Source organism: Chanodichthys erythropterus, chromosome 13, assembly GCF_024489055.1.
Source record: "Chanodichthys erythropterus isolate Z2021 chromosome 13, ASM2448905v1, whole genome shotgun sequence".
Lineage (NCBI taxonomy): Eukaryota > Metazoa > Chordata > Actinopteri > Cypriniformes > Xenocyprididae > Chanodichthys > Chanodichthys erythropterus.
The window spans coordinates 47,634,465-47,659,559 of NC_090233.1; the positions used below are offsets into that span (position 1 = coordinate 47,634,465).

Here is a 25,095-nt window from a genome sequence, read left to right on the forward strand (position 1 = left end):
CATAAAATGCAGTCTCGTGTAGGAAAGACTAATGCTGCCTTCACGTGCTCGTGGAAATTTGATAATTCCTACTTCTGAAGTCGTGATTTCTAGCTCATCTCATTCAAGTTTTGAAACTGGAGGGCGTTCGTGTGCATTTTTACCTAAGGAACTCGTATTTACGATAATTCACTGGCAGCATTACTGTCAGTAGTACAGGGTGAATAGCTAAGAGCTAAAAGATTACTTTCTACTGTGGCTCGTTGGTCTAGGGGTATGATTCTCGCTTTGGGTGCGAGAGGTCCCGGGTTCAAATCCCGGACGAGCCCATTCTTTTTGTGTTGTTTTACTTTTATTGTTAAAACCAACCCATAATTCTCTAGTAACTCGGCGTAACACCTAGTGAAAAGAAGCAGTTAGCTTATCATTTAGACTGATGTGCTGCTAATAATGCAGTGGTCGTAGGTTCGAACCTCGTTATAGCGTTTGTTTTTTTTTAAGCATTATTCTCGAGGGAGCGTAAACATAAATAGTGCAGACGCTGAAATAGCGGAGTTGGGAGAGCGGTAGACTAAAGATCTAAAGGTCCCTGGTTCGATCCCGGGTTTCGGCATGTTAATTCTGTCAAAAGCTTTTGAACACTAGCTTTTCTAAACCAAAGCACACGGTAAGGGTCCATTGAGAAATGATTAACACTCTATACTTGAAAAACCAGTGATCCTTGCTTGTGTCAAGAAAAATTGATGGAATAAGGAGCTTATGTTTGAGCTGATGAAATCTAAAGAAGCTCTACCATGGGATCCTTATGACAATTCCAAACAGTTTTGGGTGAAATTACATTAAAAAGAAACCCTCCAATGACTGTCCATCTTTATTTCCAAGGGAGAGTGAGTTCTGACCCTGCAGGGCAATTTCTATCTCTTACAAGGTTCCATGGTGTAATGGTTAGCACTCTGGACTCTGAATCCAGCGATCCGAGTTCAAATCTCGGTGGGACCTTCAGTGGTGCTTTTGCACCACATGTGAGCAGAACCCAATTTTAAGTACTTTTTTAGCAACAACCACCAGCTTGTTTATTGATTATCTTTGTACTATGTCTCCAGTATGATTAGGATATAGTGTAAAAGAAAAAAAAGGAAAAACTTCACTTCAAAGTTAATTATAAAAAAAATTACAAGGTAATAAAAAAGCAGTTGCCATATAATCAAAGAATTTAGCTTTTCCTGGTTTATGCTTTATTCCAATAAATTTTCTATTTACTTTTATGTTCACAAGTTTACTTTCATTTTACATTCAAGTAATGTGGTTGCTTAAAAATATGACCAATATATTTGCATGCAAAATGTTGTGCCACTACAGTGTCATGAATAAGGTACAAAATAAGTTGCTTTCACTGTTGCTCTTCAATGTTGCTTTCACTGTTTGTTTGTTTTTTACAAACCAAAAATGTACTGTTATTTTACTGTACATTATAATGATATTGATCAAAATTCATAATAATGATGACAAGACCTCACAGAAAAATCATGGCATTGCACCAGATGTGGGTACGGTAACAAAGTACATTTACCCCATTACATATAGGCCTACTTGAGTAAATGTTTGGAAAATTTTTACTTTTAAGAGTAGATTTAAATGTGGGCACTTTTACTTTAATTTAAGTGCATTTCGAATGAAGGAAAAAAACTGTACTTTTACTTGATCACGCTGGGCAACGTTCCTCTCATTGTATTATTTCAATGCAATACATGTTAAGAAATGCGTAGTTTATTATAGTTTATGGGAGCTTTGATATATGTTCCTGGTTTGGAAATTAAATTTTAATAAACATTTTGATCACAAAAAAAAAAAAAAAGAGAAGAAATGCGTAGTTTATTCCAAGTCTCTTTTTGGGGGGCATGAGCGATGCCCCATTCATAAATGAATCACTCTTTTGAGTCTACTCTGTTCAAAGACTTGATCAAACAAGTTGGCAAAACTGTCTAAATGATTTGTTCTGTTTCCTGCATGCACTGAATTGTCTTAAGCAGTTTCTCATTCAAAGTCAAAGTTGTAACAGGAATTTTAAAAACATCAAGAGCATTGGATGAAGTTGCCATGAACAGTTAATTGAAAGCAAATCTGGAAATGCATCCAATTGTTTGCTAGCGATTAAGATCTTTATTAGTTGAACAACTGCATATGCTGTCCGTGAACAATTCCACATGTATAGCTACATTCGATTACATTTCATAGAGGTAATACATTTTACAACCAAACAGATTACGCTAGGTACACAATACTACTCCACTATTACAAAGTATGACATTACCAAGTTTTTTTTTGAACATATACCTTAATTTATAAATGAACTAAGCTACCATTGTTCACAGAGTATGAAATGAACATCCTTTTAATATAAAAACTATTCATTTTATTTAAAAGACACATGATTGTGCAAATAATTTATAGTTGGGCAGATCAGTATTGAGCAGTCTTGGGGTTTTGTTTGGGTCCATCAATTATCATTACAATTATCCTGACCACACAAAGTAAGCAACCTCATCCAAGTCCACTGGGTAATCAGTTAGGTATATGGGGCCTTTGTCAAAATACTCTCCCTTGTAACTTCTCCATCTGCCTGCAGGAAGGTATATATCTCTTTCTTGCTTGCCTGGTTCAAGAACAGGAGCCACCAGAAGGTCATCTCCTATAAGGAACTGAGAGTCAATTTTGTAAGCTGCTTCATCATCTGTAGCAATCCACCAAAGAGGGCGAATAATGGGATCCCCGGTGTACAGCACTTCCCCAGCAAGCTCCAGAACCCGAGGGGCTACAAGAGACTTGTGGAGGGCAGTGAACTTCTTGGCGATATTCACCACCTCATCGTCATAGTGCCATGGTGGAAGTGAGAACTGCATGGCTGGCATGAAAGCTGAGAGCTCTAGCCAACGGATGTACAGCTCACGATCTGGAAGTCCTGTGAGGTTTGAATATGCATTTCCACCTATTATGTCTGGCAGAACAAACTGGTAGCCTAGAATGCTGATAGTAAGTACAGTTGGGATTATAGATTTGAGGCCTAGGGTGTATCCCCATAGAGAGTCACGGTCAATAATTCTGAAGAAGCAGGAGATGTTTTGAGATTGATAGCCCGACCGCAGCTCTGCACGGTCATTGAACGGTATTGCCATCTCAGTGTAGCGGCGGGTAAAAGTATTGGGATCCTGCAAAGGAACAAAGGTACTGAACTGCTGGGGTAAGTAACTTGTTTCTCCTGCATCAAACTTGAAAGATGCCACTCCATACTTGTTCTTGAGGGTGCGGAGTTTCAAGGCATACCAGTCCCGAGCTTCTGGATTTGTGAAATCCAAAATTCCAGCTATACCATTCCACCAATGCACCAAAGCAGGAAGCTGGCTATCAGGCACTCGTACAAACAGACCTCGTTCTACTCCAACACCAAAATTGACAGAATTATAATTGACAAATGGATGAGTCCACAGGGTTACCTGGAAGCCATCTTCCCTTAGTTTTTGAAACATGGTTGAAGCATTGGGGAACTTGATAGGATCTAACTCAAACTCCCCATAGCCACTAGTAAATGTGTCATACAGCTCCAGGTGACTGCAGTTGAAGCCATTTTTTTGTATGTCAGATGCATATTTCAAAATTCTTTCTTGGTTGACTTCTTCTAGAGCTCTTGTAGACCACATCGGTTGTCTGAAGACAACTTCTGAGGGAACCTTACTGGGCTTGTTGAAATATCGGCGTACCATGTACTTGTGTATAGAAGTGATGTCAAGACCAACACATACACGATAACTGAGTGTCACATGATGGGGATTACCAGGGTCTGGCCTATAAGGGCTGTCATTGTATCGAGCTTGGAACCACAGAGTTCTGTTTGTTTCATCCCAGCCAAGATGAAAAGGAACAGAATCGTTAATTTTTATGGCTGTAGCATTGGAAGAAAGCCAGTAGCGCTCTAAGATACCACCAAACGCCTGATGATTGGAATGGATATCACCTGTAATGAAAGGTTTGGGTGTTTGACGTCCTTTTACAACTATTGGCCAATGCTGGGACCAAGTCTCCGCACCACCGTACCAGTGTGATCCACTGCAGGACATTACGTGCTCCACTAACCGATGCTCCTCTAGCTCGTCCCAGCGCACACGATAGCACTCGACTGTGTCTTTAGGCTTTACTGTTTCTATGAAGAAATTTATTTTCCCCGCATTTGATTTGTCACAGGTGAGAATCTGTCCCTTTTTTGAACATGAGTCAAGATCAAGGGTTCCAGACCTAAAATGGACAATGAGAAACACTGTGACTCATAATCATAATTATGTAAATACAAGCATAAACAACAACATTTAAATAAAAATACCTGAATGCCATTTTGAAAATGACAACTCCAGCTTGGTTTCGGATGACAAAACCGTCTTTCTTAAGGTCTAATCGTTCAGTTGTCAGACGGTTGGCCTTTTGAAGAGAAGCGTAGTAGTAGCACCATGCTACCATGGCAGCAAGAACCAGTATGACTCCGAGCGCACTTGCTGTTATCAACGGGCTGCTTGGTCTGCTTATTCTATTCCGCTTAGGTGGTGAATAACGGCTCATGGCACCGATGCCAATATCCCCAACAGTTGCTGATACAATCTGGTACATCTTCACAATACTCTTATTCACACAGCCTTCTGTAAAACGTTTCTAACTCATGAGCGGAACGCAGACTGTTCTAGGAGTACTGCACATGGGCTGCACGTGGTTGAAGCAGCAGCTGGCCAGGACAACTTGAAAATTGCCATTCCTAGACATATTGAGACAATTTAAAAGCAATAATGTGTAAAAGTATGCAGTACTTTTTTCATGCAAAAAATACAATGTTTGAAAATTATATATTATAAGAACTTTAATGCAATTCATCATACATCTTTATGGTTCAACCAAAAACGAAGATTCTGTCATCAATAACTCATCCCTCAAGTCGTTCCAAACTTTCTTACTTCCGTGGAACATAAAAAAAGATTATGTCTCATATTTTTGTCCCATGGAAGTCAATGGTAACAAAAAAATTATTTAACAACATTATTCAAAATATATTTGCTTGTATTCTTCAGAAGGAAAAAGTCGTACAGATTTGGAACAACATGAGGGTGAGTAAATGATGAAGGGATTTTTTGATATCCCTTGTAGCCATGATAAACTGCATGGAAAAAATCCACAATTCTAAACATCTGTGAGCCACAAAAGCAGATTTGAGCTGTTGTTGTTACACTACAGCAGCTGAAATGTCCTCTAGGCATGTATTGAACAGTTTCCAATACAGGGTTGTGATGTCCTGTAACAGGCACACTCTATGGATTTGATGGACATCTGCAACAGAAAGTACCTGCTATAATTTAAACAATTGTGATTACAATTTCAAGGATGTGACTGTGGGAATTAGCAACTAGTTGTAGCAGTTCTAGTTTAGCATATTCATCCACATCACAGAGAGAAACACTTAGTGCTCTCTGACACATTACTTGACAGATTAAAATACAGTAACATTGTTGCTAGTTAACTAGATATCAAGTGTCTTACAAATGATAATATTTCACGTTCATTCCAGTATATTAATTGAGAGCACAAAGATTTATTTTTTATGTTATGGCACCTTAAATGCAATAAGAAGTATATTTTCATCAGTTACTTACATTTTGTGTCCAGATGAGATAATGCGGAAGGAAATACTACAATACAAAACTATGAATATGTGAATATTTTACTTTCACTAAACAACTGTAGTTCAAATGTCAAATGTCCTCGCCTTGACGTCTGAGGATTCCCGAACATCTTCTGAAACTGACACACAACTACGAAATTAAAGTTTTCATGAAAATCATAAAAGTGTTTTAATAACCTTACTCTGATAACGACATTGGGAATGTCACTACACCATGCTCTTGTTTGAACGTTCATGAAAGCAAAAGCAAGTTTGACCGGTTTGTGTGAATCATGGGTAATGTAGTACTGTGAGATGTGTGGTGGAAGTCTTTTATTTGATAAGAACATAAAACGGTACTTGATATAGATCTCTGATCTCTGTATATAGGTCAGAAAAAAATATTTTGTAGCATTGTTTGGAGTTTATAATTGTATTTTCCAATAATTAAAAAAAAAAAAAAAACGTTTCAACCAGGTTTTGTATGTTCCATAACACACATATTCCACTAGATGGCAGTGAATAATAAGAGGGGAAAAAGTCACAAAACTGATAAAATAAAAAGAGGACGGCTTCTCTTGAATTTCTAGAAGCTTTTACAGTATTGTGATTCAAAGACATTTTCATTTTTAAAAAGTTGTTTAATAAATGTAACATTGTGAGTGAGAATGTACTGTATACAACCCATGAGCTGAACTTTGTCATTAGTCCAAACAAGTTTTTACTTTGGACACTGTTCAGTGTAAAAACAAACAAGAAAACAATCACCTCAGCAAACAGAAACTGAAAATTGCTACCTAGCAGCATGCCGCTAAGCAATGTCAACACATTACAAAAATTAAAAAGTATTTTCTGATATTCTCTAAACAAAATACACAAAAATAAGACAGTCCCCAAGCTGTCTCAAAAAGCTAAAAAAAAATATCAGGCTATATCAAGACTTACAGACACATCATACCACCTATAATAAGGAACAATGAAACGTGTGTCTTTCCATGTAGTCATGCATGGCCAGAATCAGCAGAACACTGTTGAGTCACAAACAAATGTTCTTTTCTCTGTCTCCCAGTCTCCCTGTCCCTTGTGACACACAAACAAAAATATATCAGCCTGGGCCTCACTTAGTACTCAATTTCATTAAAATTTTCAGAGAAGCCTGAGTATGGGATGCTGTCTCCAGGATCTAGAGAAAGTGAGACAGAAAGAGAGAGTTAGGCACAGTATAAACACAATATGAGTCTTACAGGGTCCCATATTACTGCTGCCTCGGTAAACAGAACCAGATAACTACAATAACAGAATGTGATCCCTTCGTAGACAAACTCCACTGAGAACTGCACTAAAGAAACCACCTGCTCCCCCAACCTGCTGTTACTGCAATGCAGTCAACTGACCTCAGACAACCTACTGCAATACATCAAATAAAAGAAATCAGAGGATGAGGCGATGCATGAATCACTGACACTTCCTGTTCAACCTTCAGGTTATGTATTTGAATTCACACAAGAAGACATTTATGTAACCATTTATATGAATTCAATTTTAGAGCATGAAATTGTGGGGCAATGATGTGAAACCAATTTTTTTATCTTATTAATTTATTCAAAAATATAAAACTTTTAACATACAAAAATAAAATATAAATATAAAACCCCTAAAACTGCAGTTCACACACAATGATTTGAATAAACCTCTTTTATGATGACCATGACTTTAAAGTCCCCGTGAAATCAAACTTTTAAGGCCCGTACACACCGGGACAAATATCGCACGCGTTTATCGCCAGCGTTTTTCCAGGCGTTTTTTGTGTTCACACCCAAGCGATTTTCACTGGCGATGCACAGAGTGAACGTGCAAATTCACTGCCTGACAGTATGCAAATAAACATATTTATGATATTAATAAAGTTAAAGAAGATAAAAATGCAGATATTAAATGGCATATATGAGAGATGGTAGTCAGAAACAGTAGTGCAAATAAACATTTATGAAATAAAAACCGTCTACTTACTTACTCTTCGTCGTCTTGTGTGTAATGATGTGAAGTTCGGATCATTTTACTGACTCGGACTTTTGAGTCTCGTTCAACAAAAAGAACGAATCTTTTTTCGAGTCATTTCGTTCATTTTAGCAAAATGTAATTAAAATGTTACGTGTTAGCTACTTCCCCAATACATCTACTACTTATGCAAACGTTGATCCCACTACAAACAATACAAAACTACAATGCTATAAGATTCAGAAGTGATTAATTCATTACCTGGGTCTTCAGTTTATGACAAGCTGATTAAGCTCACCTCACCTCTTGTCTGACAAGTCTTCGGGTTTAAGTCATTCCTTAATGACGTGACAGGCAGTCCCATGCTAAACCAATGCAGTCTGAGCCGGTAAGAGAATTGATTAGTTCTTTTTATTAGTCTTTCGGGTTTTTGAGTCGTTCCTTAAACACGTGACAGACCCATACACTAAGCCAATGCATTCTGAGCCGGAAAGAGAATTGATTAGTTCTCTTCATGAGTCTTTCGGGTTTTTGAGTCGTTCCTTAATCACGTGACAGACCCATACGCTATTTCTGACATTTCTGTCACTGTTTTTGTTACTGTTTCTTGAGGATCTGTGGTGTGTTATTATAAATAAATAAAGTCCTGTTATAAATAAAGTATTGATTAATTTATCTTTTTGACTGTCTATCTGTAAATAAACACTAGGCTATACAATAATATAATAATCCAAGCCTACAATACAAAGTATTTATAGCCTAGTTTGTTCATTTTTACTCCAATTTTGAGTTTGCTGTTATAATAATTGCTTTTCCTAGTCAGACTTGACATATTAGTCTAATATATGTATAAGAAGATTGCTCAAAAAGGACATAATGACATAAATTAAAAGCAAATAACATTTTGAATTTGAATTATTAATGTTAGTTTAAGACATCAAGGTTATGATAACTACAGCTTTAACAGTTGTAACACAAACTCAAACAAAACTGGAGAGTTAAAGTTATTTACTAATAAATATAATGTGCTTGGGTCACACAGCATAGCGTATGGGTCTGTCACGTGATTAAGGAACGACTCAAAAACCCGAAAGACTCATAAAAAGAACTAATCAATTCTCTTTCCGGCTCAGAATGCATTGGTAGCGTATGGGTCTGTCACGTGATTAAGGAACGACTCAAAACCCGAAAGACTCATGAAATGAACTAATCAATTGAATCATCAGGTGAACTACTACTAGCAGTACAGAACCTGTAGAATATTGCACATGCGCGACTAAACGAATCACCCCCCGAGACGACTCGTTCTTCCCGAGTCACATTAAAGATTCGTTCAAAATGAACGAATCGTTCAAGAACGACACATCACTACTTGTGTGCTCGGCAATACTGTTTTGTGCTTGAGCGCCACCAAGTCATGTTTGTGTGTGCACACTCACATTGGCGCCCGTTGTTTAGTCACGAGGCGTTAAACGTCGGAGAAAATCGCGCACGATATTCGTCCCGGTGTGAACAGGCCTTTAGTATATGTTGTGAATAAGCTGGTGTGTTCCAAAACAATGACCAATTAAGCATTCAAAACTTACAGTCTCTCACTTCCGCTAAAATAGATCACGGAGTTTCATGACATCACCGTGGCAGCTTCTCATCAAATCTTCTGTCTAATCGAATGCTCTCTAGAATCTTAAGTCCCGCCCCCTCCCTCCTAAACTATAATATTAACAGACACTGAAGCTGTGGCTGAAATCGGTCATTTGTTTGCACATTTATTAGTATGTATATGGTGAATGGCACATAGTGCACTACATAGAGCAGGGGTCGGCAATTAAAGGAACACTCCACTTTTTTTGAAAATAGGCTCATTTTCCAACTCCCCTAGAGTTAAACAGTTGAGTTTTACCGTTTTCGAATCCATTCAGCCAATCTCTGGTTCTGGCGGTACCACTTTTAGCATAGCTTAGCATAGTTCATTGAATCTGATTAGACCGTTAGCATCTCGCTCAAAAATGACCAAAGAGTTTTGATATTTAAAACTTGACTCTTCTGTAGTTAAATCGTGTACTAAGACCGACGGAAAATGAAAAGTTGTGATTTTCTAGGCTGATATGGCTAGGAACTATACTCTCATTCCGGCGTAATAATCAAGGAACTTTGCTGCCGTTCCATGGCTGCAGCAGTGCAATGATATTACGCAGCGCCCGTGAGCCCCTGCTTGCACAGGGAACGTGCCTTGCAACCATGGAGACGTTTGTGAGAGACGCTGCGTAATATCATTGCACTGCTGCAGCCATGATACGGCAGCAAAGTTCCTTGATTATTACGCCTGAATGAGAGTATAGTTCCTAGCCATATCAGCCTAGAAAATCGCAACTTTTTATTTTCCGTCGGTCTTAGTACACGATTTAACTACAGAAGAGTCAAGTTTTAAATAGGAAAAATATCAAAACTCTTTGGTCATTTTTAAGCGCGATGCTAACGGTCTAATCAGATTCAATGAACTATGCTAAGCTATGCTAAAAGTGGTACCGCCAGAACCGGAGATCGGCTGAATGGATTCGAAAACGGTAAAACTCAAATGTTTAACTCTAGGGGAGTTGGAAAATGAGCCTATTTTCAAAAAAAGTGGAGTGTTCCTTTAAGTTTGGCATCAGGCCAAAAAAAAATTTTGCCACTAGATGGTGGGCCAGAACATAGTCAAAGGATAATTTAAGAAATTAGGCTAATTGATGAAAAATGCAGCTAGAACTGCCTGTGAAAGACTGATACAGTGTCTTTTGTAACTGTTAAATCCTGTAGTAGGAAAGTCATTAACAAAAAGCCACATTTGTGTGGCGGTGTTACACTGGATAAATTAATAAAGCAGAGTAGTGACACATAACCTGGCAAGTATCTTCAATTATTGTAATAATTATTTAACGTAGCCTACTTTTACACTCAGAATTATTCCTTGGCATCCTAACGCACTAAACTGCATTTTTTAAAATTGTTTGCATGCTGGAGGAACGCTATTACGTTGTGTGCAGAGTGATGTTAACATTTAAGCTAGCTGGTGAGAGAAAAAGGCAGTATCAAAGAGTCTAAAGAGGAAAGTTGACAGCGAAAATAGGCAATGAAAAGACAACTATGCATTTATCCTTCCTTGTTCTGTGAATGCAAAGCCAGTGTGTCTTATGTGCAATGAAGTTGTCGCTGTTTTCAAAGAATATGATATTAGGGGCCGTCAAAAAAACGTGTGGAAAGCGCAGACGCGGCTCTTTCCACGGGCGCTTGCGCTCCCGTGGCGTTTGTCGTTGCTATGCAATCATGGACTGTGCTCTCCAGACAGATCTATTTCAGAACCAGCCGCTATCAAAATAATCTGGCTGCGGGCGCGGACCAGATATTATCGCCTATTGCCGACCACTGATATAGAGGATAGGAAACGATTCAGACAGTATAATATGCTTTCCACTGACGCAAATGAAGTCACGTTAGTGTCAGGTAAAGCGCAGCAGCGTGAGCACAGTCTGCTCCGGTCCAGAGACACGAGAGCACAGAGAAGATCATACGTGCGACTGCGAGTCGACACGGACCACAAAACGTTCAGACATATTTGAATTCTACAAACAATGCTATATTTTAAAACAATATGGAGGAGATCTGGAGGAGAAACAGTTAGAGATTATGAGGAAAATGATCATGGCCGAGCTGTGATCTAGGCGAAACGCTATTGGCTATTTTGAAAAAAGGGGGGCAGCTTTTCTATATAACCCGCCCTGTCTTTCTGTTTCATTGGAAATTATGTCAACACAGTGAATAAAGCTGCGCATTCCAATGCACTTCAGTGGGCCTTTAATATTTCAAATTTCATGTTGATCTTTTTTGGGGATAATACACTGTCCTGATATCTTAATAAAGTTTAAAAAAAATACTTAAATAGTTTGGCATAATCTTTTACTATATTATTATTATTATTACTTGTGGTCCAACCAACATGCAGAAAAAAATGTAGAACAGGAAATGACATCACAGAGAAGACCCCTGCAGACACTCATGACTGTCAAGTTCAATAAATCTCCTAAAATATCAGATAATTTCACCTTTTTATGACATGACAGTCATTTAAAAAACTTTTCTACTTAGAAAAATATATTTAAAAACTTTTAAAAATATATATTAAAAAAAAAACATTGAATTGTCGATTTGGTACTAAACAGTTTTGTTGACTCACCTTTGCAAGGTCCCTTTTTAAACAAAATATCATCGATTGCAATGTCACTCCTTACTGAGGATCCTCTGATGGCTTCAAATACAATCTGCAAACAATTAGGAGACACATGACTTTTCTCATGCGAAAAAAGTAACACAATGATCTTCAAAGTGACACTCCATCAGTTTCCTGGCACTTCAAGTACCATCTTCTCAGTGATCAAATAGTTTCTTTGATATGGACATTATAAAAGATGTTTTTCAAAGACATTTTTCATCAAGAAAGGGAGTAAGAGTGTGTCTCTAACCCAATGCCTTGTGTAACACTCGTAATCCACTGTGGCTTTCATCCAGGACACACTTTGTTCTCCTTGTCTTGTCCAAAGCAATCTCTCCTTGTCCCCCTTATGCAGCAGGACGCTCAGGGTTCCAGTGCCTGAGCCATACATGTGGTAGAAGAAGATCAGACACTGAGGACCGCCTGAACCCCTCAGCTCAGTGGACATCAGTTGGGCTGACTGCTTGGGTAACATGTGAGATGCCTCAATGTACATGAAGTAGCCTTGAAGTCAGAGCAGGAGAGACTTAGTGTGTGACATCTCATGACATCAACAGGGTTAATAAAGCATTTCATGCTGAAGCATAAATCTGACTCACCTACCCCTAAGGTGTGGTCCCCCTTGGGTCCTGTGTATGATGTGGGTGTCTGTCCCCTGATCCGCAACCAATGTCCTTTCTTAGCTTTCTTTTTCTGAGTGTAGCCACAGTCCCCAGTTTCAAAGTTACAGTGTCCAGGAGGTGGATTTAAGGGTCCTAAACAGAGCACAAAAAGGGTGACCTGTTTTAGAATGGTAAAGTTAAGCCATATTACCACATTATACGTGAGTGAAATGGTTAAAAGCTTGTCTATTTCTGTCCACCGCAGCCGACACTGCCCATTTAATGTCTATGTTTGTGAGAACAGATGTTCTCCATTGCCATGGAATATATGCCTATAAACAGAATACTTAAGAACCTTAGACGAGGGCCTTGCCCATTTCCTAAAGCCGCATTGTTTAAAATGTGCTCACAACTGACAAGTAACTTCTGCCAAGCAACCTGTATGCGATAGAGTTTACCCTCTAATAGAAAAATCAGCTGCTTAAAACTTTTACAAGTCATGGGTTTCACTTCCATAAACTCAAACTGGGTCAAACACCATGTTCTTGTTTGGACAATTCTAAATATGGGGACAGGTTTAGACAAACCCTTATAAGCCAATTTTATTAATAAAAGGAAAAAACAATACCTATCCAAGCAAAACTTTTCCTTCAAGCTTATATGAATGGAAAAGCACAGATTATTTCTTTAGTTGTTCTCCATTAATGTGCGCAGGTGGAAATAAGTACATGATAAATTCATTTATCAATTGAAATTTTCCAATAATAGAGGATGTTTCACCACAACTCCTTAGCACTATTCAGATGGTATTTGTTTCTCAGAGTGATGTTGACTCTGTGATAAATTTGAGTATTTTTTGTATAATATTATTTATTAATATTTTAAACTTGCTTTTATTTTTATATTTTTAGTTTTCACTTTAATACAGAAAAGGATTAGGGCCAAGCAATAATAAAAAAAATAAAACCATATATTAAATTTCATACGTTCATATATTAGAACGTATTCGTAATTTAACAAATTTGTTCTCATAATTTAACAACTTTTTTCTCGTAATTTAATTACTTTATTCTCGTAATTTAACGACTTTTTTCTTGTAATTTAATTACTTTATTCTCAACATTTTATCTCGACTTTTTTTCTCGTAATTTAATGACTTTATTCTCATAATTTAACGAATTTGTTCTCGTAATTTAACGACTTTTTTCTCGTAATATAATGACTTTATTCTCAACATTTTATCACGACCTTTTTCTCTAAATTTAACAACTTTAATCTCGAGATGGTTTTATTTTTTTTATTATTGCTTGGCCCTAATCCTCTTCCGTACTTTAATTTTAGTTTTAGTAATTTTATGTGCTTCTGCCATTTTTTTTGATATTTCTATTTATGTTTAATATATTTTTATTTCAATTCCATTTGTGTGATTTTAGAACTTCAACTTATTTTATTTCAGTTAATTCCAAGGCAAGGCAAGTCTTTCATGTAATATTTTACTTTATTTCAGCTTAATTTCAATTAATGAAAACAATTTTAATAGTTTGTCTTATAACAGCAGTCACATGGCAGGGGAGTATAATGATCATATTGTCAGAAAAGAAAAATATAAATTAATATTTATATATATAAATGAGTATTAAATACAGTATAAGTAAATGTTAAATATGTTTCTGCCATTATAATGGCCCATTTCAGTATTCAATGTGCTCTCAATGGTGAAGCAGCAACATTAATTTGAATAATTTCAAAGCCTTCATTGTTTCAAAGAATGCACACAGTGCGACCATATGGCACTTGGCAGTAGTCATAAATGATTTCCAATTCCTGCTTTTCATTTCAGAGATGTGGATTCTGATGGTACCACATAACTCTGAAGTGTGTTTAAAAACAGTCGGTGATTAAGCTGGGAAATTTCTTGTGGGTGGTGGGAGGAAAAAAGGCATTGAAACCTGTACCCCTGTAAAAGCTGGATTTAACTTACATCATGTAACACAATTACCAACCGAATAAGGCTTTTGTAGCTGCTCAATCGGTAGAAGTACCTGTAGTAACCCGACAATCTCCAAGGGTCACTGAGATGTCATCGAGAGACACAAGTCCACAGTCCCAGAAGTTTCTGCAGATGCTGACAAATGCTACCTTAAAGGGAAGTTAATAAAAAGTTCCATAATAAAGCTAAAATAGAGATATCATAGTTGAGAACTCCTGTAATAAAGCACATAATCTTATTCAAAAACAAAACAAAAAAGGTAAATTACATATTAATTAAAAGGCACACTATTTAAAGGCTCAATATGTAAATTTCTCCGTTAGAGATTGCTTATTGAAAACAAAGGCATAGCTTGATGACGCCTTGATTTCACGGACTCATGGGAGGTGTTGTCTTCAAGTCTACAGCTGGTGGAAAAGAATCTGATGAGACTCAGGCAGAAATCATATTAAAGCTAATGTATTAAAGATTTATTACCATTACTTTAGTATGAAGCAGCATGTGGTTAAAAGCTGTTGGAGCAGAACGAGGCCGCTGGAGCGATTGTTAATGAGAGATGAATGCGACACACGACACGGCTCGAGAGCAGTGGAGCTTTTATTATGCCGCAGTTAAACGCTTCCGCTTCTTCCGGTCAAGTGTATGTGGGGTAACGCAGAGCTGTTGTATCATATTAGATACATTTGTGTGTTGAAAGTTGTTATAATGCTACTCAGCTGCTACGAGACACTTGATACATACTGCAGTAAGCTAGATCGATATTAGGCATGGTAAAACATGGTACACGCTGTAAAACAAGAAAACGAGATTTAAACAATAAGACAATGGTGTTTCCATGGTTTCTACAAAATAAAATCTGAAATCGAGGGTAACGTGGGTATGAAGTCATTATATGCGACGCACTGACACGGTCCGTGTCCTGGTTAAAATTGCTTATTTCTCTGGATTTAAACATTCTTGGAAACATTTGAAATAATATTTTAATCTAAAAATCTTACATATTGTGCCTTTAACTTTTTTTGTTCACAATTAACAAAAGTTAAATAATGAATCAATACATCATCAATCCTTCTTCCAAAATGCATTTTCGTTTTACCCTGATTCACTATAGTAAGCATATTAGTGTTTATATTTTAGACCTGACAGAATGAGTTTCACAGGAAATTGCCTACATATGTGTGTGTCTCATATCTGTAAATAGAGAAAAGTTGCTCCGGCTACTTTGACGTGTCTATTGTCAGGGAGTGGAATAGGTTAAGGCTCCGGTATACTTCAAACAAACTTCTTTTTCGTTCTTCATTCAGGGGTAAAACGAAGTTTGAAATGTGTGACCAGCGATATACTGTAATCGAACACCTGCCGCAGCCCACACTGATAAGAGCGACGTTTAGATAAATATGTAAATATGTGCCGTGCACTTTCTTCTCAGTAACAAAATAAACACAACAAAAATGAGAAAACAGTAAGCATTTATTATAGAAAGCATAAGAAAAGCGTCTGACCATAACAGCATGGGTATGTTAGCGCGAGCTCTGCAAATTAGCACTCCAATCACGTCACGTCTTCATATAGCACTTTAGTCAATGGATTGCTTAAAATCAAGCAGCTTTACAGTATCAAACAAGAAAAACAGCGTTAGTGCCTCATTTTTTTACAAGCACAACTTCATTTTGTACTATAAAGCAGCTATCTAGTCTGTTCATGTTTTCACCCACGGAGATCTTACCTCAACAAACTCTACAGATCAAATGAATCAGAGACGCGGTCCACGCGAGAGAAGGCGGAGCTTCAGCGCACACCTCCTGTTACATTATCATCACTGACCAATGGTAGTAAGAAGGTGTTTTGGTGCTGGAACTAACTTTTCCTGAAAGTTTGCTTTGGCATGCCGTTTCGAACTTCCAAAAAGAACACAAAACGAACTTCGTTTTGGCCTGATTTTGTTCGAAATGACGTCACATCAGTTCTTTCTTTGATTTCGTTTGAAGTATACCGGGGCCTTTAGTTGTCACAATGATCCATAAAAGTTGACATGGAACATGCTAAATCCCCAACCTCCGGAGAATCGCAAGTTTAAAAAAAAACAAAAAACAAAGGCAAAAAGAGAATCCGACAGATCTCATAATAAAACAAGAATCAACATTAACTTAAGCTTTTCGGAAATGGCAAGAACTGAGGGATCTTAAAATGTAAAAGCAACATAGAGATGTTTTTTTATTATTCAACAGGATAGTAAGATATTTTATTGACCAGATAAATTGGCATGTGTAGCTCTCGAACAGAGTTCAATGTAAAGCATTATCGATTGCGAAGGGTCATTTCATTATGGTTGCTGCGCTGTGCTGGAATTTATTTTCAAGGAAGTATCGTGTCTATTAATGGGTAAAGCTACCGTAGCTAATGGGTAACACCTTCAGCTAGTCAGCTTGAGATCCTTTCCATCTAAACTGGTTAGCCTAGTAGTGAATGTTTTGTGAGCAGTAGGATAACCATATTCATCCGCACAGTCACGCAGAGCCGAAGCACAACCAAAATAATGTTCTTCTGCAAAATATATGCAGTTTTGTTTTTTTAACTGCTAAAGGGCCAAAAGTTATATAGTGTACATTTAAGAGTTACATGAATAGTCCTTTTTTAATATTATTTTAAAAAGATATTTAAAAAAAAATTGTGTTTAACATTTACAAAACTCAAACTCTGATTATTCCGTTTTTTCTCTTAAATGGGTTTGAAATTTTTGAGGAAGCACAACATATTCCACAAATGGAAGCTCTAATAATGGGGTTTTGATGTGGTTAGCCTGTAGACAGACACTCCGTTCAAAAACAGTCTTGCTCTTCAGTTAACAGAACTGAGATCCCTGAGATTACAACAAGAATTCACAAGGGTGACCCAAAGTGCAATACAAGATTTGTTAGGGCTTATCATTTGGAAGTGACAAGAAAATACTTTACTAAAATAAAAAAGTATTAAAACTGAATTTGTACTTATTATTCAGGAAAACGTCCTTCTATCATCTCTAATCTGAAGAGCAGGTTCGGGTTACGCTTAAACCTTCAAGTTGTTCATCATCTCATAATTTACACAACTGTTCAAAATTTTGGGGTCCATAGGATTTTTAAATGTCTTTTTAAGTATTTTATACACACCAATGCTGCATTTATTTGATCAAAAATACAGCAAAACCACAATATTGCAAAATATTATTACAATTTAAAATAACTGTTTTTCTGTTTAAATACATATTAAAAGACGTTTATTCCTGTGATGGTAAAGCTGAATTTTCAGCATCTTTACTCCAGTCTTCATTGTCACATGATCCTTCAGAAATAATTCTAATATGCTGATTTGCTGCTCAAGAAAGATTTCTTATTATTATCAATGCTGAAAACAGTTGTGCTTATTGAAATAGAAATCTTTTGTAACATTATAAACTGTCACTTTTGATCAACAGAACCCAGTCTTGAAGAAACACATATTTACCAACAATCCATTCATTTTACACTTACCTTAGTAGGCATGGGCTTTAAGTAGGTGACTTCCACCTCTGTCCAGACATCTCTAGACCTCTCAGATACGGTCCAGATTTTCTCCTGAGCTATGTTGTTTTCATCATAGATATAGAGAGCCAGAGCATTATCTAATTTCATGAAGCCATGCAAGGCATAGTAGAACCTGAGGCAGTATTTATGGTTCCCTGGTAGGGACGGTCCAAAAAGACGACCCATATACCCTGGACGAGAGGTATAACGAGTGTTGGTCAGCAGAAAAGACCCTGTGGATATAATGGACACACATAAGAGATATAAATTTTAAATGAACAGTCATATGATCTTTTTTGATAATATTAATATTAATTGAATACCCATGAAGTAGAGGTAAAAAGAAACTAACTCATTAAAACAATTCCATTTAAATGTGCATAAAAAAATATATAATGAATGTAAATATATGATATATGAGTAGTGTCTAAAAGTGTGGTTTTAACCACAAAGCATTACTGATCAAGCTTGTACACATTTTTTGTCACAAATTTGGTGCTCTGATGAAAAGAACAGTCTCACTTTCGCACCAGTGCCTGTGGTGTGATCACCGAAGCGGTAAACATTTGGTTTCACAGAGACCCTGTTCCACACTGAACCTCCGGTCTGTTCCTGATAATACTGACAAAGTCCCTCCTCAAAGTCACAGTTTGCAACAGAGGGGTCAAACGCTGGCTCTGAAATGTGAATCACATGAAACAAAGTCAAAACATGAACCTCTCCCACATGCACAGACTTTCCGTAAAATGTATGTAAAATGCTGACAAAAGGGAATATCGATGCGGTTGCTACATAACAGGACAACAACAAGAAAATTCCCTTTTAAACAGCCATTTGTGGTCTGGTTTAGGCTGTAGGGTACATAACTGAAGGCCTCTCTGAAAAAAAAAGGGACTACTTTCTATCCCAAAGTATATGATGGTGGAAAAATATTTCTTCAATTCTCATTAGCTACATAAATCAGAAGTATTTAAAAAAATAAAAATAAAATAAAATATTGGCCTACATGTTACATTAAATTACAACCTGATCTCATGGGAAAGCATAACTATTTTAAGAGATGCCGATTTTGTATAAATTCGTACAATGTGAATCGTATGAAAACATACAGGTTTTTTTTGTTGTTGTTTTTTTTAAAGGTCCCCTAGAACGTGTTTTCACAAGATGTAATATAAGTCTAAGGTGTCCCCTGAATGTGTCTGTGAAGTTTCAGCTCAAAATACCCCATAGATTTTTTTAAATTAATTTTTTTAACTGCCTATTTTGGGGCATCATTAACTATGCGCCGATTCAGCGCGCGGCCCCTTTAAATCTCGCGCTCCCCGCCCCCGAGCCCGCAACTCTATATACATTGCATAAACAAAGTTCACAGAGCTAATATAACCCTCAAAATGGATCTTTACAAAATGTTCGTCATTCATGCTGCATGCATGCATCAGATCATGTGAGTATAGTATTTATTTGGATGTTGAGCGTACACAGATCATACAAACTATACGAATGAGATCGTATGACTTTAAACAAATTAGCCACCAATTCACCAAAACGTAAAATAGTTACGAATTGACATGAGATTTTGTTGCAAATTAACTTCAAATTCAACTTTACATATTGCATGTGATGACCTCATAGATCAGGATTTTACAGTGCAGATCAATAAGCATTTGTTCAAGAAAGTGCGATGGTGGTTTCTGATGTTATTCGATACAAGAGAAAAAGGTATTTTACCAAGAGGAGCCTTTAGCACAGTCATACCCCAAGTATTAAAGGTGAAGTAAGCAAATTCTGAGAAATGCTGTTCGAAAACTGAAATAAACACCCAAATAAACAATTTTGTGAATATTTGCTAGATGTCAGTTCTGCGTGTGCTAAAAAAATATTGTGCTTGTACATAGTCCTGGCTGTGTAAATAGGAGAAAAAACAAAGAGGATCAGACTGATCAGAATGAGCACCAAAACACTCCTTTAGCCAATCAGCAGTAGGGGGCGTATACACTCATAATGGGGGAGGAGAGAGAGTGAGCAAGCGGGACATTAGTAGAAAGACTGTAGAAAGAGAGTTGGCTGAGATATTGCCTAGCTAATCTAGCTTTCTAGAGCTGGAGAGATGTTAGAGAGTGGGAAGGCCTGAAAACGGATGCCAAGGTTGCTTTGTTTCTGCTCAATAAGCGAGTAACACTGGTTTTGCTTTGTTTCACAGAACCAAAATACATTGTTGTTGTTGTTGTTGAATTAAGGTTGAATTCATGCATGCTTGGCCTAGCTGTCTGATGCGCCAGCTGTTAGTCACTGCCTGTGTTGCATAGCGTGTTTGTTATTTTGGGGGCGGAGCAATGAAGGGAGGGATGTGTTTCTTTAGGGGTGAGTCTGTTTGGGTTTCCATTTTCAAATATGAGTAGTGTTTCTCAGAAATCGCTTACTGAACCTTTAAGTAATTGAACACTAATGACATGTTAAATTGTTAAATCTTCATTGCCAGATAAGCATGGTAGAAAATTACTCAAGCAAGAGAAACAGAAGTACAGAATATACAGTTGCATGAAAAAGTATGCAGAATCTGTGAAAATGTGAATAATTTTAACAAAATAAGAGAGATCATACAAAATGCATGTTGTTTTTTTTTATTTAGTACTGTCCTGAGTAAGATATTTTACATAAAAGATGTTTACATAAAGTTCCCAAGATCAAAAAAATAGCTGAATTTATTAAAATAACCCCATTCTAAAGTATGGGAACCATTCTTTTTGTTGTCATTTTTATTTTTTATATATATATATTTTTTTTTTTTACTTTTTTGCTTTTTTAAAGTATGAAGGACACTAAAAATAACCCTCAGTTGGGCGTACGCAGATCATACAAACCATATGAATGAATTAGCCACCAATTCACCAAAATGTAAAATAGTTACGAATTCCCATGAGATTTTGTTGCAAATTAACCTCAAATTCAACTTTACATATTGCATGTAATGACCTCATAGATAAGTATTTTGCAGTGCAGAGCAATAAGCATGTGTTCAAGAAAGTGCAAAGGTGGTTTTTGATACACCGCTTAATACTGTTTTGTTACCTGGATGATCTTTTTTTTTTTTTTTTTTTTGTGATGGTTGGTCATGAGTCCCTTGTTTGTCCTGAGCAGTTAAACTGAGCTCTGTTCTTTAAAAAAATCCTCCAGGCCCCAAAAATTCTTCAGTTTTCCAGCATCTTTTGCATATTTGAACCCTTTCCAGCAGTGACTGTATGATTTTGAGATCCATCTTTTCACACTGAGGATAATTAAGGGACTCAAACACAAAGGTTCAAACATTCACTTATGCTCCAGAAAGAAACACGATGCATTTAAAAACAGTCGTAGATCATCCAGGTAATCACACACAGTATCAAGAATGGTTCCCAAACTTTTGAACTGGGTTATTTTAATAAATTCTGTTATTTTTTTGTCTTGTAGACTATATGTAAACACCTTTTATGTAAAATATCTTACTCAGGACAGTACTAAATAAAAAAACAACATGCATTTTGTAAGATCTTTCTTATTTTGTTCAAATTATTCATGATTCTGCAAGTGGTTTCCATACTTGTTCATGCAACTGTAGTGTGTCTACAGAATGCCAATCAAACTTGCTAGTGGTTTCGAGCTCTGTAAACAGATGTATTGTGATGTTTGGGATTACGCACAGTTGCATAAGGCATGTTAGTGCTTATTATGCAACAGAACCACACTGACCTGTCTCTGTGTGGCAAAACTCTGATGAGAAAGAAATGTCATCCAGAGCAACATATCCACCACGGGCACTGTTGAACGCCACCTCAAACACCACCTAGTAAAGCAAATACACAATCTAAATTAGACAAATGACGTGGCCTGCACAAAGGGAAGTCCCCAAAAGGATTCATTCATTTTGAAAAAGTTTTAAATTGATTTTAGTTTGTAATTTAAAACACTACAAGGTTCAAAGGGTAGTGCATTAGTAACACTTCAGACAGTGAACTCAACTGCTGGAGAGAATCTCCAGACTCCACACACACTCCCATTCTCATTATTTACATTGTCTCCCAGAGTTGGCTGCTCACACTCAAACATGGCAGCCACAGCGCTAGCTCTTCACTTCAGGTTTACACTATTCCTACAGATGCAAAATAAACACTCTTTTCTACCCTGCACAGAGATGACGTTATGTATGGTTTGAAATAGATCACACTTTGAACTATATTTGGAAATTACCAAAGATATCTCTTACCATTCTTACAGTTCATAATCAAAGCAGTTTTGATTACATTTATTACGTCAGTTTTCAGTAAAACTATCCATACTTGATTTGGTTGAACTGTATATAATATATACAATATACTAAAATATATACTAAAACACTTACTGACCCCAAACTTTTGAAGTCGTGAGTTTTTTAACAATGTTTTTTTTTTTTTTTTTTTTTGGCAAAAATAAATACTGCATTAAATTGGTTGGTAACAGTTAAGACTTTTTACAGTGTGTGTGTGTGTGTGTGTGTGTGTGTGTGTGTGTGTTTCTATTTAAAAAGAAAACAACTGTTTTCAACAATAATAGAAATATTTCTTTATCACCAAATCAGCATATTAGAATGTTTTCTTAAGGATCATGTGACACTGAAGACTGAAAATTGAGCAAAATATTTAAAAATCTTACCAAGCCTAAACTTTTTAATGATAGTATATATTCCAATTAGTTATGAATGTCAAAATATGAATATTAGTCCAAGTTAGTGACATTCTTTACTAACTGAATGTACATTAACTAATATTTGCTAATCCTATTATTGATAAATATTGCAAAAGTGTTAGCTATTCATCTACTGGTGTTCAAAATATATTTATATAGGGGATGTAAAGAACCCTTCATAGAACATTAATTCATAATTGTTTGACTTAAACAAGACTGTACAAGGTCTTATATACATTACCCATGTAATAAAAGAAGGCCCCTTTTATAAATAGGTGCTAGTTTTGTTAGGATAGTGTTCTTCCGTATACATGTGGGAACTACAGCTCTTAAGCCGTTAGTGTATTTGCAAATGGCTTTAGTATATTGTAGGTAGTTAAAACTTCTAAGATATAATAAGTAGACATACCATCTCTTCTAAATAAAAGCTTACATATGGATAGTGTCAACATGTGAATGTACTTAATTGCAGTACAGTACGTTACAAATACCTGTTGTGTTTAATTTTACTTTATATGAGACTATTTTAAATTAACGTTAAGTTGGGTGCAAGCAGATTTGTTTAAAATGGATATTTATTTTCTGATGGAAACTAAATGCACTTAACTTAAAAAAACAAAAAAAAAAACATGCATCTTTGAAAATGTTTTTTTTTCTGTTCTGTTGCTGTACAGTTTATATTTGAAGCAGTGTTTTTGTTGGCCTCTCTAATGTCACCATGCTGTCGATCAAAATTGAGCAATGCAGTGATACTTAAAAACATCACTGACCTCTAAAGGATGTGGTGCCTTAATATCCACTTGCACTAACTTCCAATTTGAAGTTGCATACACATCAGGTCTCCATATCTCTTCATAGTGGCCCAGCAGGTCCTTAGTGAAGACTGAGAAGAAATTCCCAATAGCTTGGTTCCTTTGATAGTAAAAGGACAAGCATCCTGCCATTGAAGTGGTAGTCATTGGCGACACCAACTTAGCCACCTCCTGGAACCTTTTGGCATAAACTGAGTCCACATACATGTAGTGACCTAGTTCAGAGTGGAGAAATTATACAAAGGATGGATTCACAAACCACATTCCTCAGGGTAAGAGAGTAAGCAAGCTCCAAACCAAGAGAATTGTGGGTTGAGAAAAGCTATGGTCTTGTTGGAGAGCCTGAAATGATTCATTCCAGCTCTTGACCTTTTGTGCAGTATGAAGCTGTTCTGTCAGTCTGCATTACCTCTCTCATTGTTCATGGTGTGGTCATCTGGAAGGTTTGACTGAGGGTCACGGGCCAAACTCCCACCCACGTACCAGTTCACATTGGGATTCCACTGATTACTGTAGCCACACAAGTGATGCTCCTCAAAGTTGCACTCTAAAACAGACATTAAACATCATTATTAATATGTTTTGGGGAATGGGGAGGAGCGTATAACTGCATTTGCACAGTGGTTCTCAAAGAGACAATAGCGGTGGTATAGAAAGTTACATTCAAATCAACCCTGTTAACCAATGAGGTTTGTGTGCAGTGTTCTAACATGCATGTCAGATTCATGCAGGGATTTTTATTTCTTTTTTTGACACAATGCAATCGAATGAAATCAGAAGACTTGGAATGTAGCATATAATGTAATGGACTGCTGTTACTGTACTTTTATATTTTTTAGAGTTGCAAAACAGCTACATTCACCATCCTCTCATCCCTTATACCTTTCATGAATAAAATCAAACGGGTTTGCAGCAACATTACTATTTTGGAGTAGTAGTCACTTTTTTTATATATATATTCAGCTTTATATTTAGACCAACATTAATGAATAACAAAAACAATTAAAGCTGCAAGCAGCGATGAAAGGGCCCTCACACTGGGGGCCACCACCACCGGCCTCAGGAAAACAGTGAACAGTGGGCGACATGCATGTAAGCGAGTAAATACAGGAAAATTATGGCAAAGTCATTTCGACGTGCCACACTTCCTGCTGCCAACAGGTGCCGCTTTGACTATTACTGAAAATTGGCAAGTTGATGCTTTCAGGCCAGGACTGTTACCAAACATGTGAAGTTTGGAGCAGATCAGACATTTATGCCTGAGTTACAACAGCTTCTTGTTTCATGGCGTTAATCGTATAATTTAGCACTTAGCCAAGTGTTGCATGATTGATGTTTCTAGTATGCTTGGTACTTTATGGCATATTGAAATGTGTTTCTGAGAGTGAATTATAGTGCAAAGCATGTCATTTCCTGTTGTCAGCAGGTGGCGCTATGACTAACTGAATATTGGCATGTAGATGTCTTCAGGCCAGGACTTTCATCACACATGTGAAGTTTGGGGCAGATCAGACACTGTATGCCCGAGTTACAACA

The 25,095-nt window shown here is 36.8% G+C and overlaps 2 protein-coding genes and 2 non-coding genes across 8 annotated transcripts in view; 2 read left to right on the forward strand and 2 right to left on the reverse strand.

Annotated features, from left to right (window-relative positions):
- Positions 1 to 236: 236 nt before the first annotated feature.
- On the forward strand, positions 237 to 308 carry trnap-ugg (transfer RNA proline (anticodon UGG)). The gene has a single exon. It is a non-coding gene; the product is annotated as a tRNA-Pro (tRNA).
- A 598-nt stretch (positions 309 to 906) lies between these two features.
- Positions 907 to 978, forward strand: trnaq-cug (transfer RNA glutamine (anticodon CUG)). The gene has a single exon. It is a non-coding gene; the product is annotated as a tRNA-Gln (tRNA).
- A 1,152-nt stretch (positions 979 to 2,130) lies between these two features.
- si:ch211-117c19.1 (myogenesis-regulating glycosidase) lies at positions 2,131 to 5,932 on the reverse strand. 4 transcript variants are annotated; one of them, XM_067406984.1, is made up of 4 exons: positions 5,664 to 5,932; positions 5,246 to 5,340; positions 4,352 to 4,774; positions 2,131 to 4,266 (listed from the first exon to the last, which is right to left on the reverse strand). In XM_067406984.1, the coding sequence occupies exons 3-4, from the start codon at positions 4,630 to 4,632 to the stop codon at positions 2,493 to 2,495; spliced, it is 2,055 nt and encodes a 684-aa protein (XP_067263085.1). In that variant the 5' UTR covers positions 4,633 to 4,774; positions 5,246 to 5,340; positions 5,664 to 5,932; the 3' UTR covers positions 2,131 to 2,492. The 4 variants fall into 4 exon arrangements, with proteins under 4 accessions (XP_067263085.1, XP_067263084.1, XP_067263086.1 ...); XM_067406983.1 differs by having other exon boundaries at positions 5,241 to 5,340; XM_067406985.1 differs by lacking the exon at positions 5,246 to 5,340.
- Positions 5,933 to 6,340: 408 nt separating this feature from the next.
- The window catches only part of mamdc2a (MAM domain containing 2a), a 34,301-nt gene continuing 15,546 nt past the window's right edge, over positions 6,341 to 25,095 (reverse strand). For both annotated transcript variants that reach the window (XM_067407614.1, XM_067407615.1), the window contains exons 5-14: positions 23,969 to 24,106; positions 23,518 to 23,774; positions 21,776 to 21,869; positions 18,580 to 18,726; positions 18,017 to 18,282; positions 14,560 to 14,656; positions 12,515 to 12,670; positions 12,166 to 12,419; positions 11,880 to 11,964; positions 6,341 to 6,854 (exon numbers count right to left, since the gene is read on the reverse strand). In XM_067407614.1, coding sequence (XP_067263715.1) covers positions 6,793 to 6,854; positions 11,880 to 11,964; positions 12,166 to 12,419; positions 12,515 to 12,670; positions 14,560 to 14,656; positions 18,017 to 18,282; positions 18,580 to 18,726; positions 21,776 to 21,869; positions 23,518 to 23,774; positions 23,969 to 24,106 — 1,556 coding nt within the window. In that variant the 3' untranslated portion in view covers positions 6,341 to 6,792. The remainder of the gene's footprint in view (positions 6,855 to 11,879; positions 11,965 to 12,165; positions 12,420 to 12,514; positions 12,671 to 14,559; positions 14,657 to 18,016; positions 18,283 to 18,579; positions 18,727 to 21,775; positions 21,870 to 23,517; positions 23,775 to 23,968; positions 24,107 to 25,095) is intronic.

What these genes read in the sequence shown, in the direction of transcription:
- si:ch211-117c19.1 (XM_067406985.1), bottom strand. Translation starts at nt 4,632, where the DNA reads ATGTACCAGATTGTATCAGCAACTGTTGGGGATATTGGCATCGGTGCC. An exon ending in ATTTTCAAAATGGCATTCAG is followed by an intron (nt 4,267 to 4,351) that starts GTATTTTTATTT and finishes TGTCCATTTTAG; the next exon opens with GTCTGGAACCCTTGATCTTG.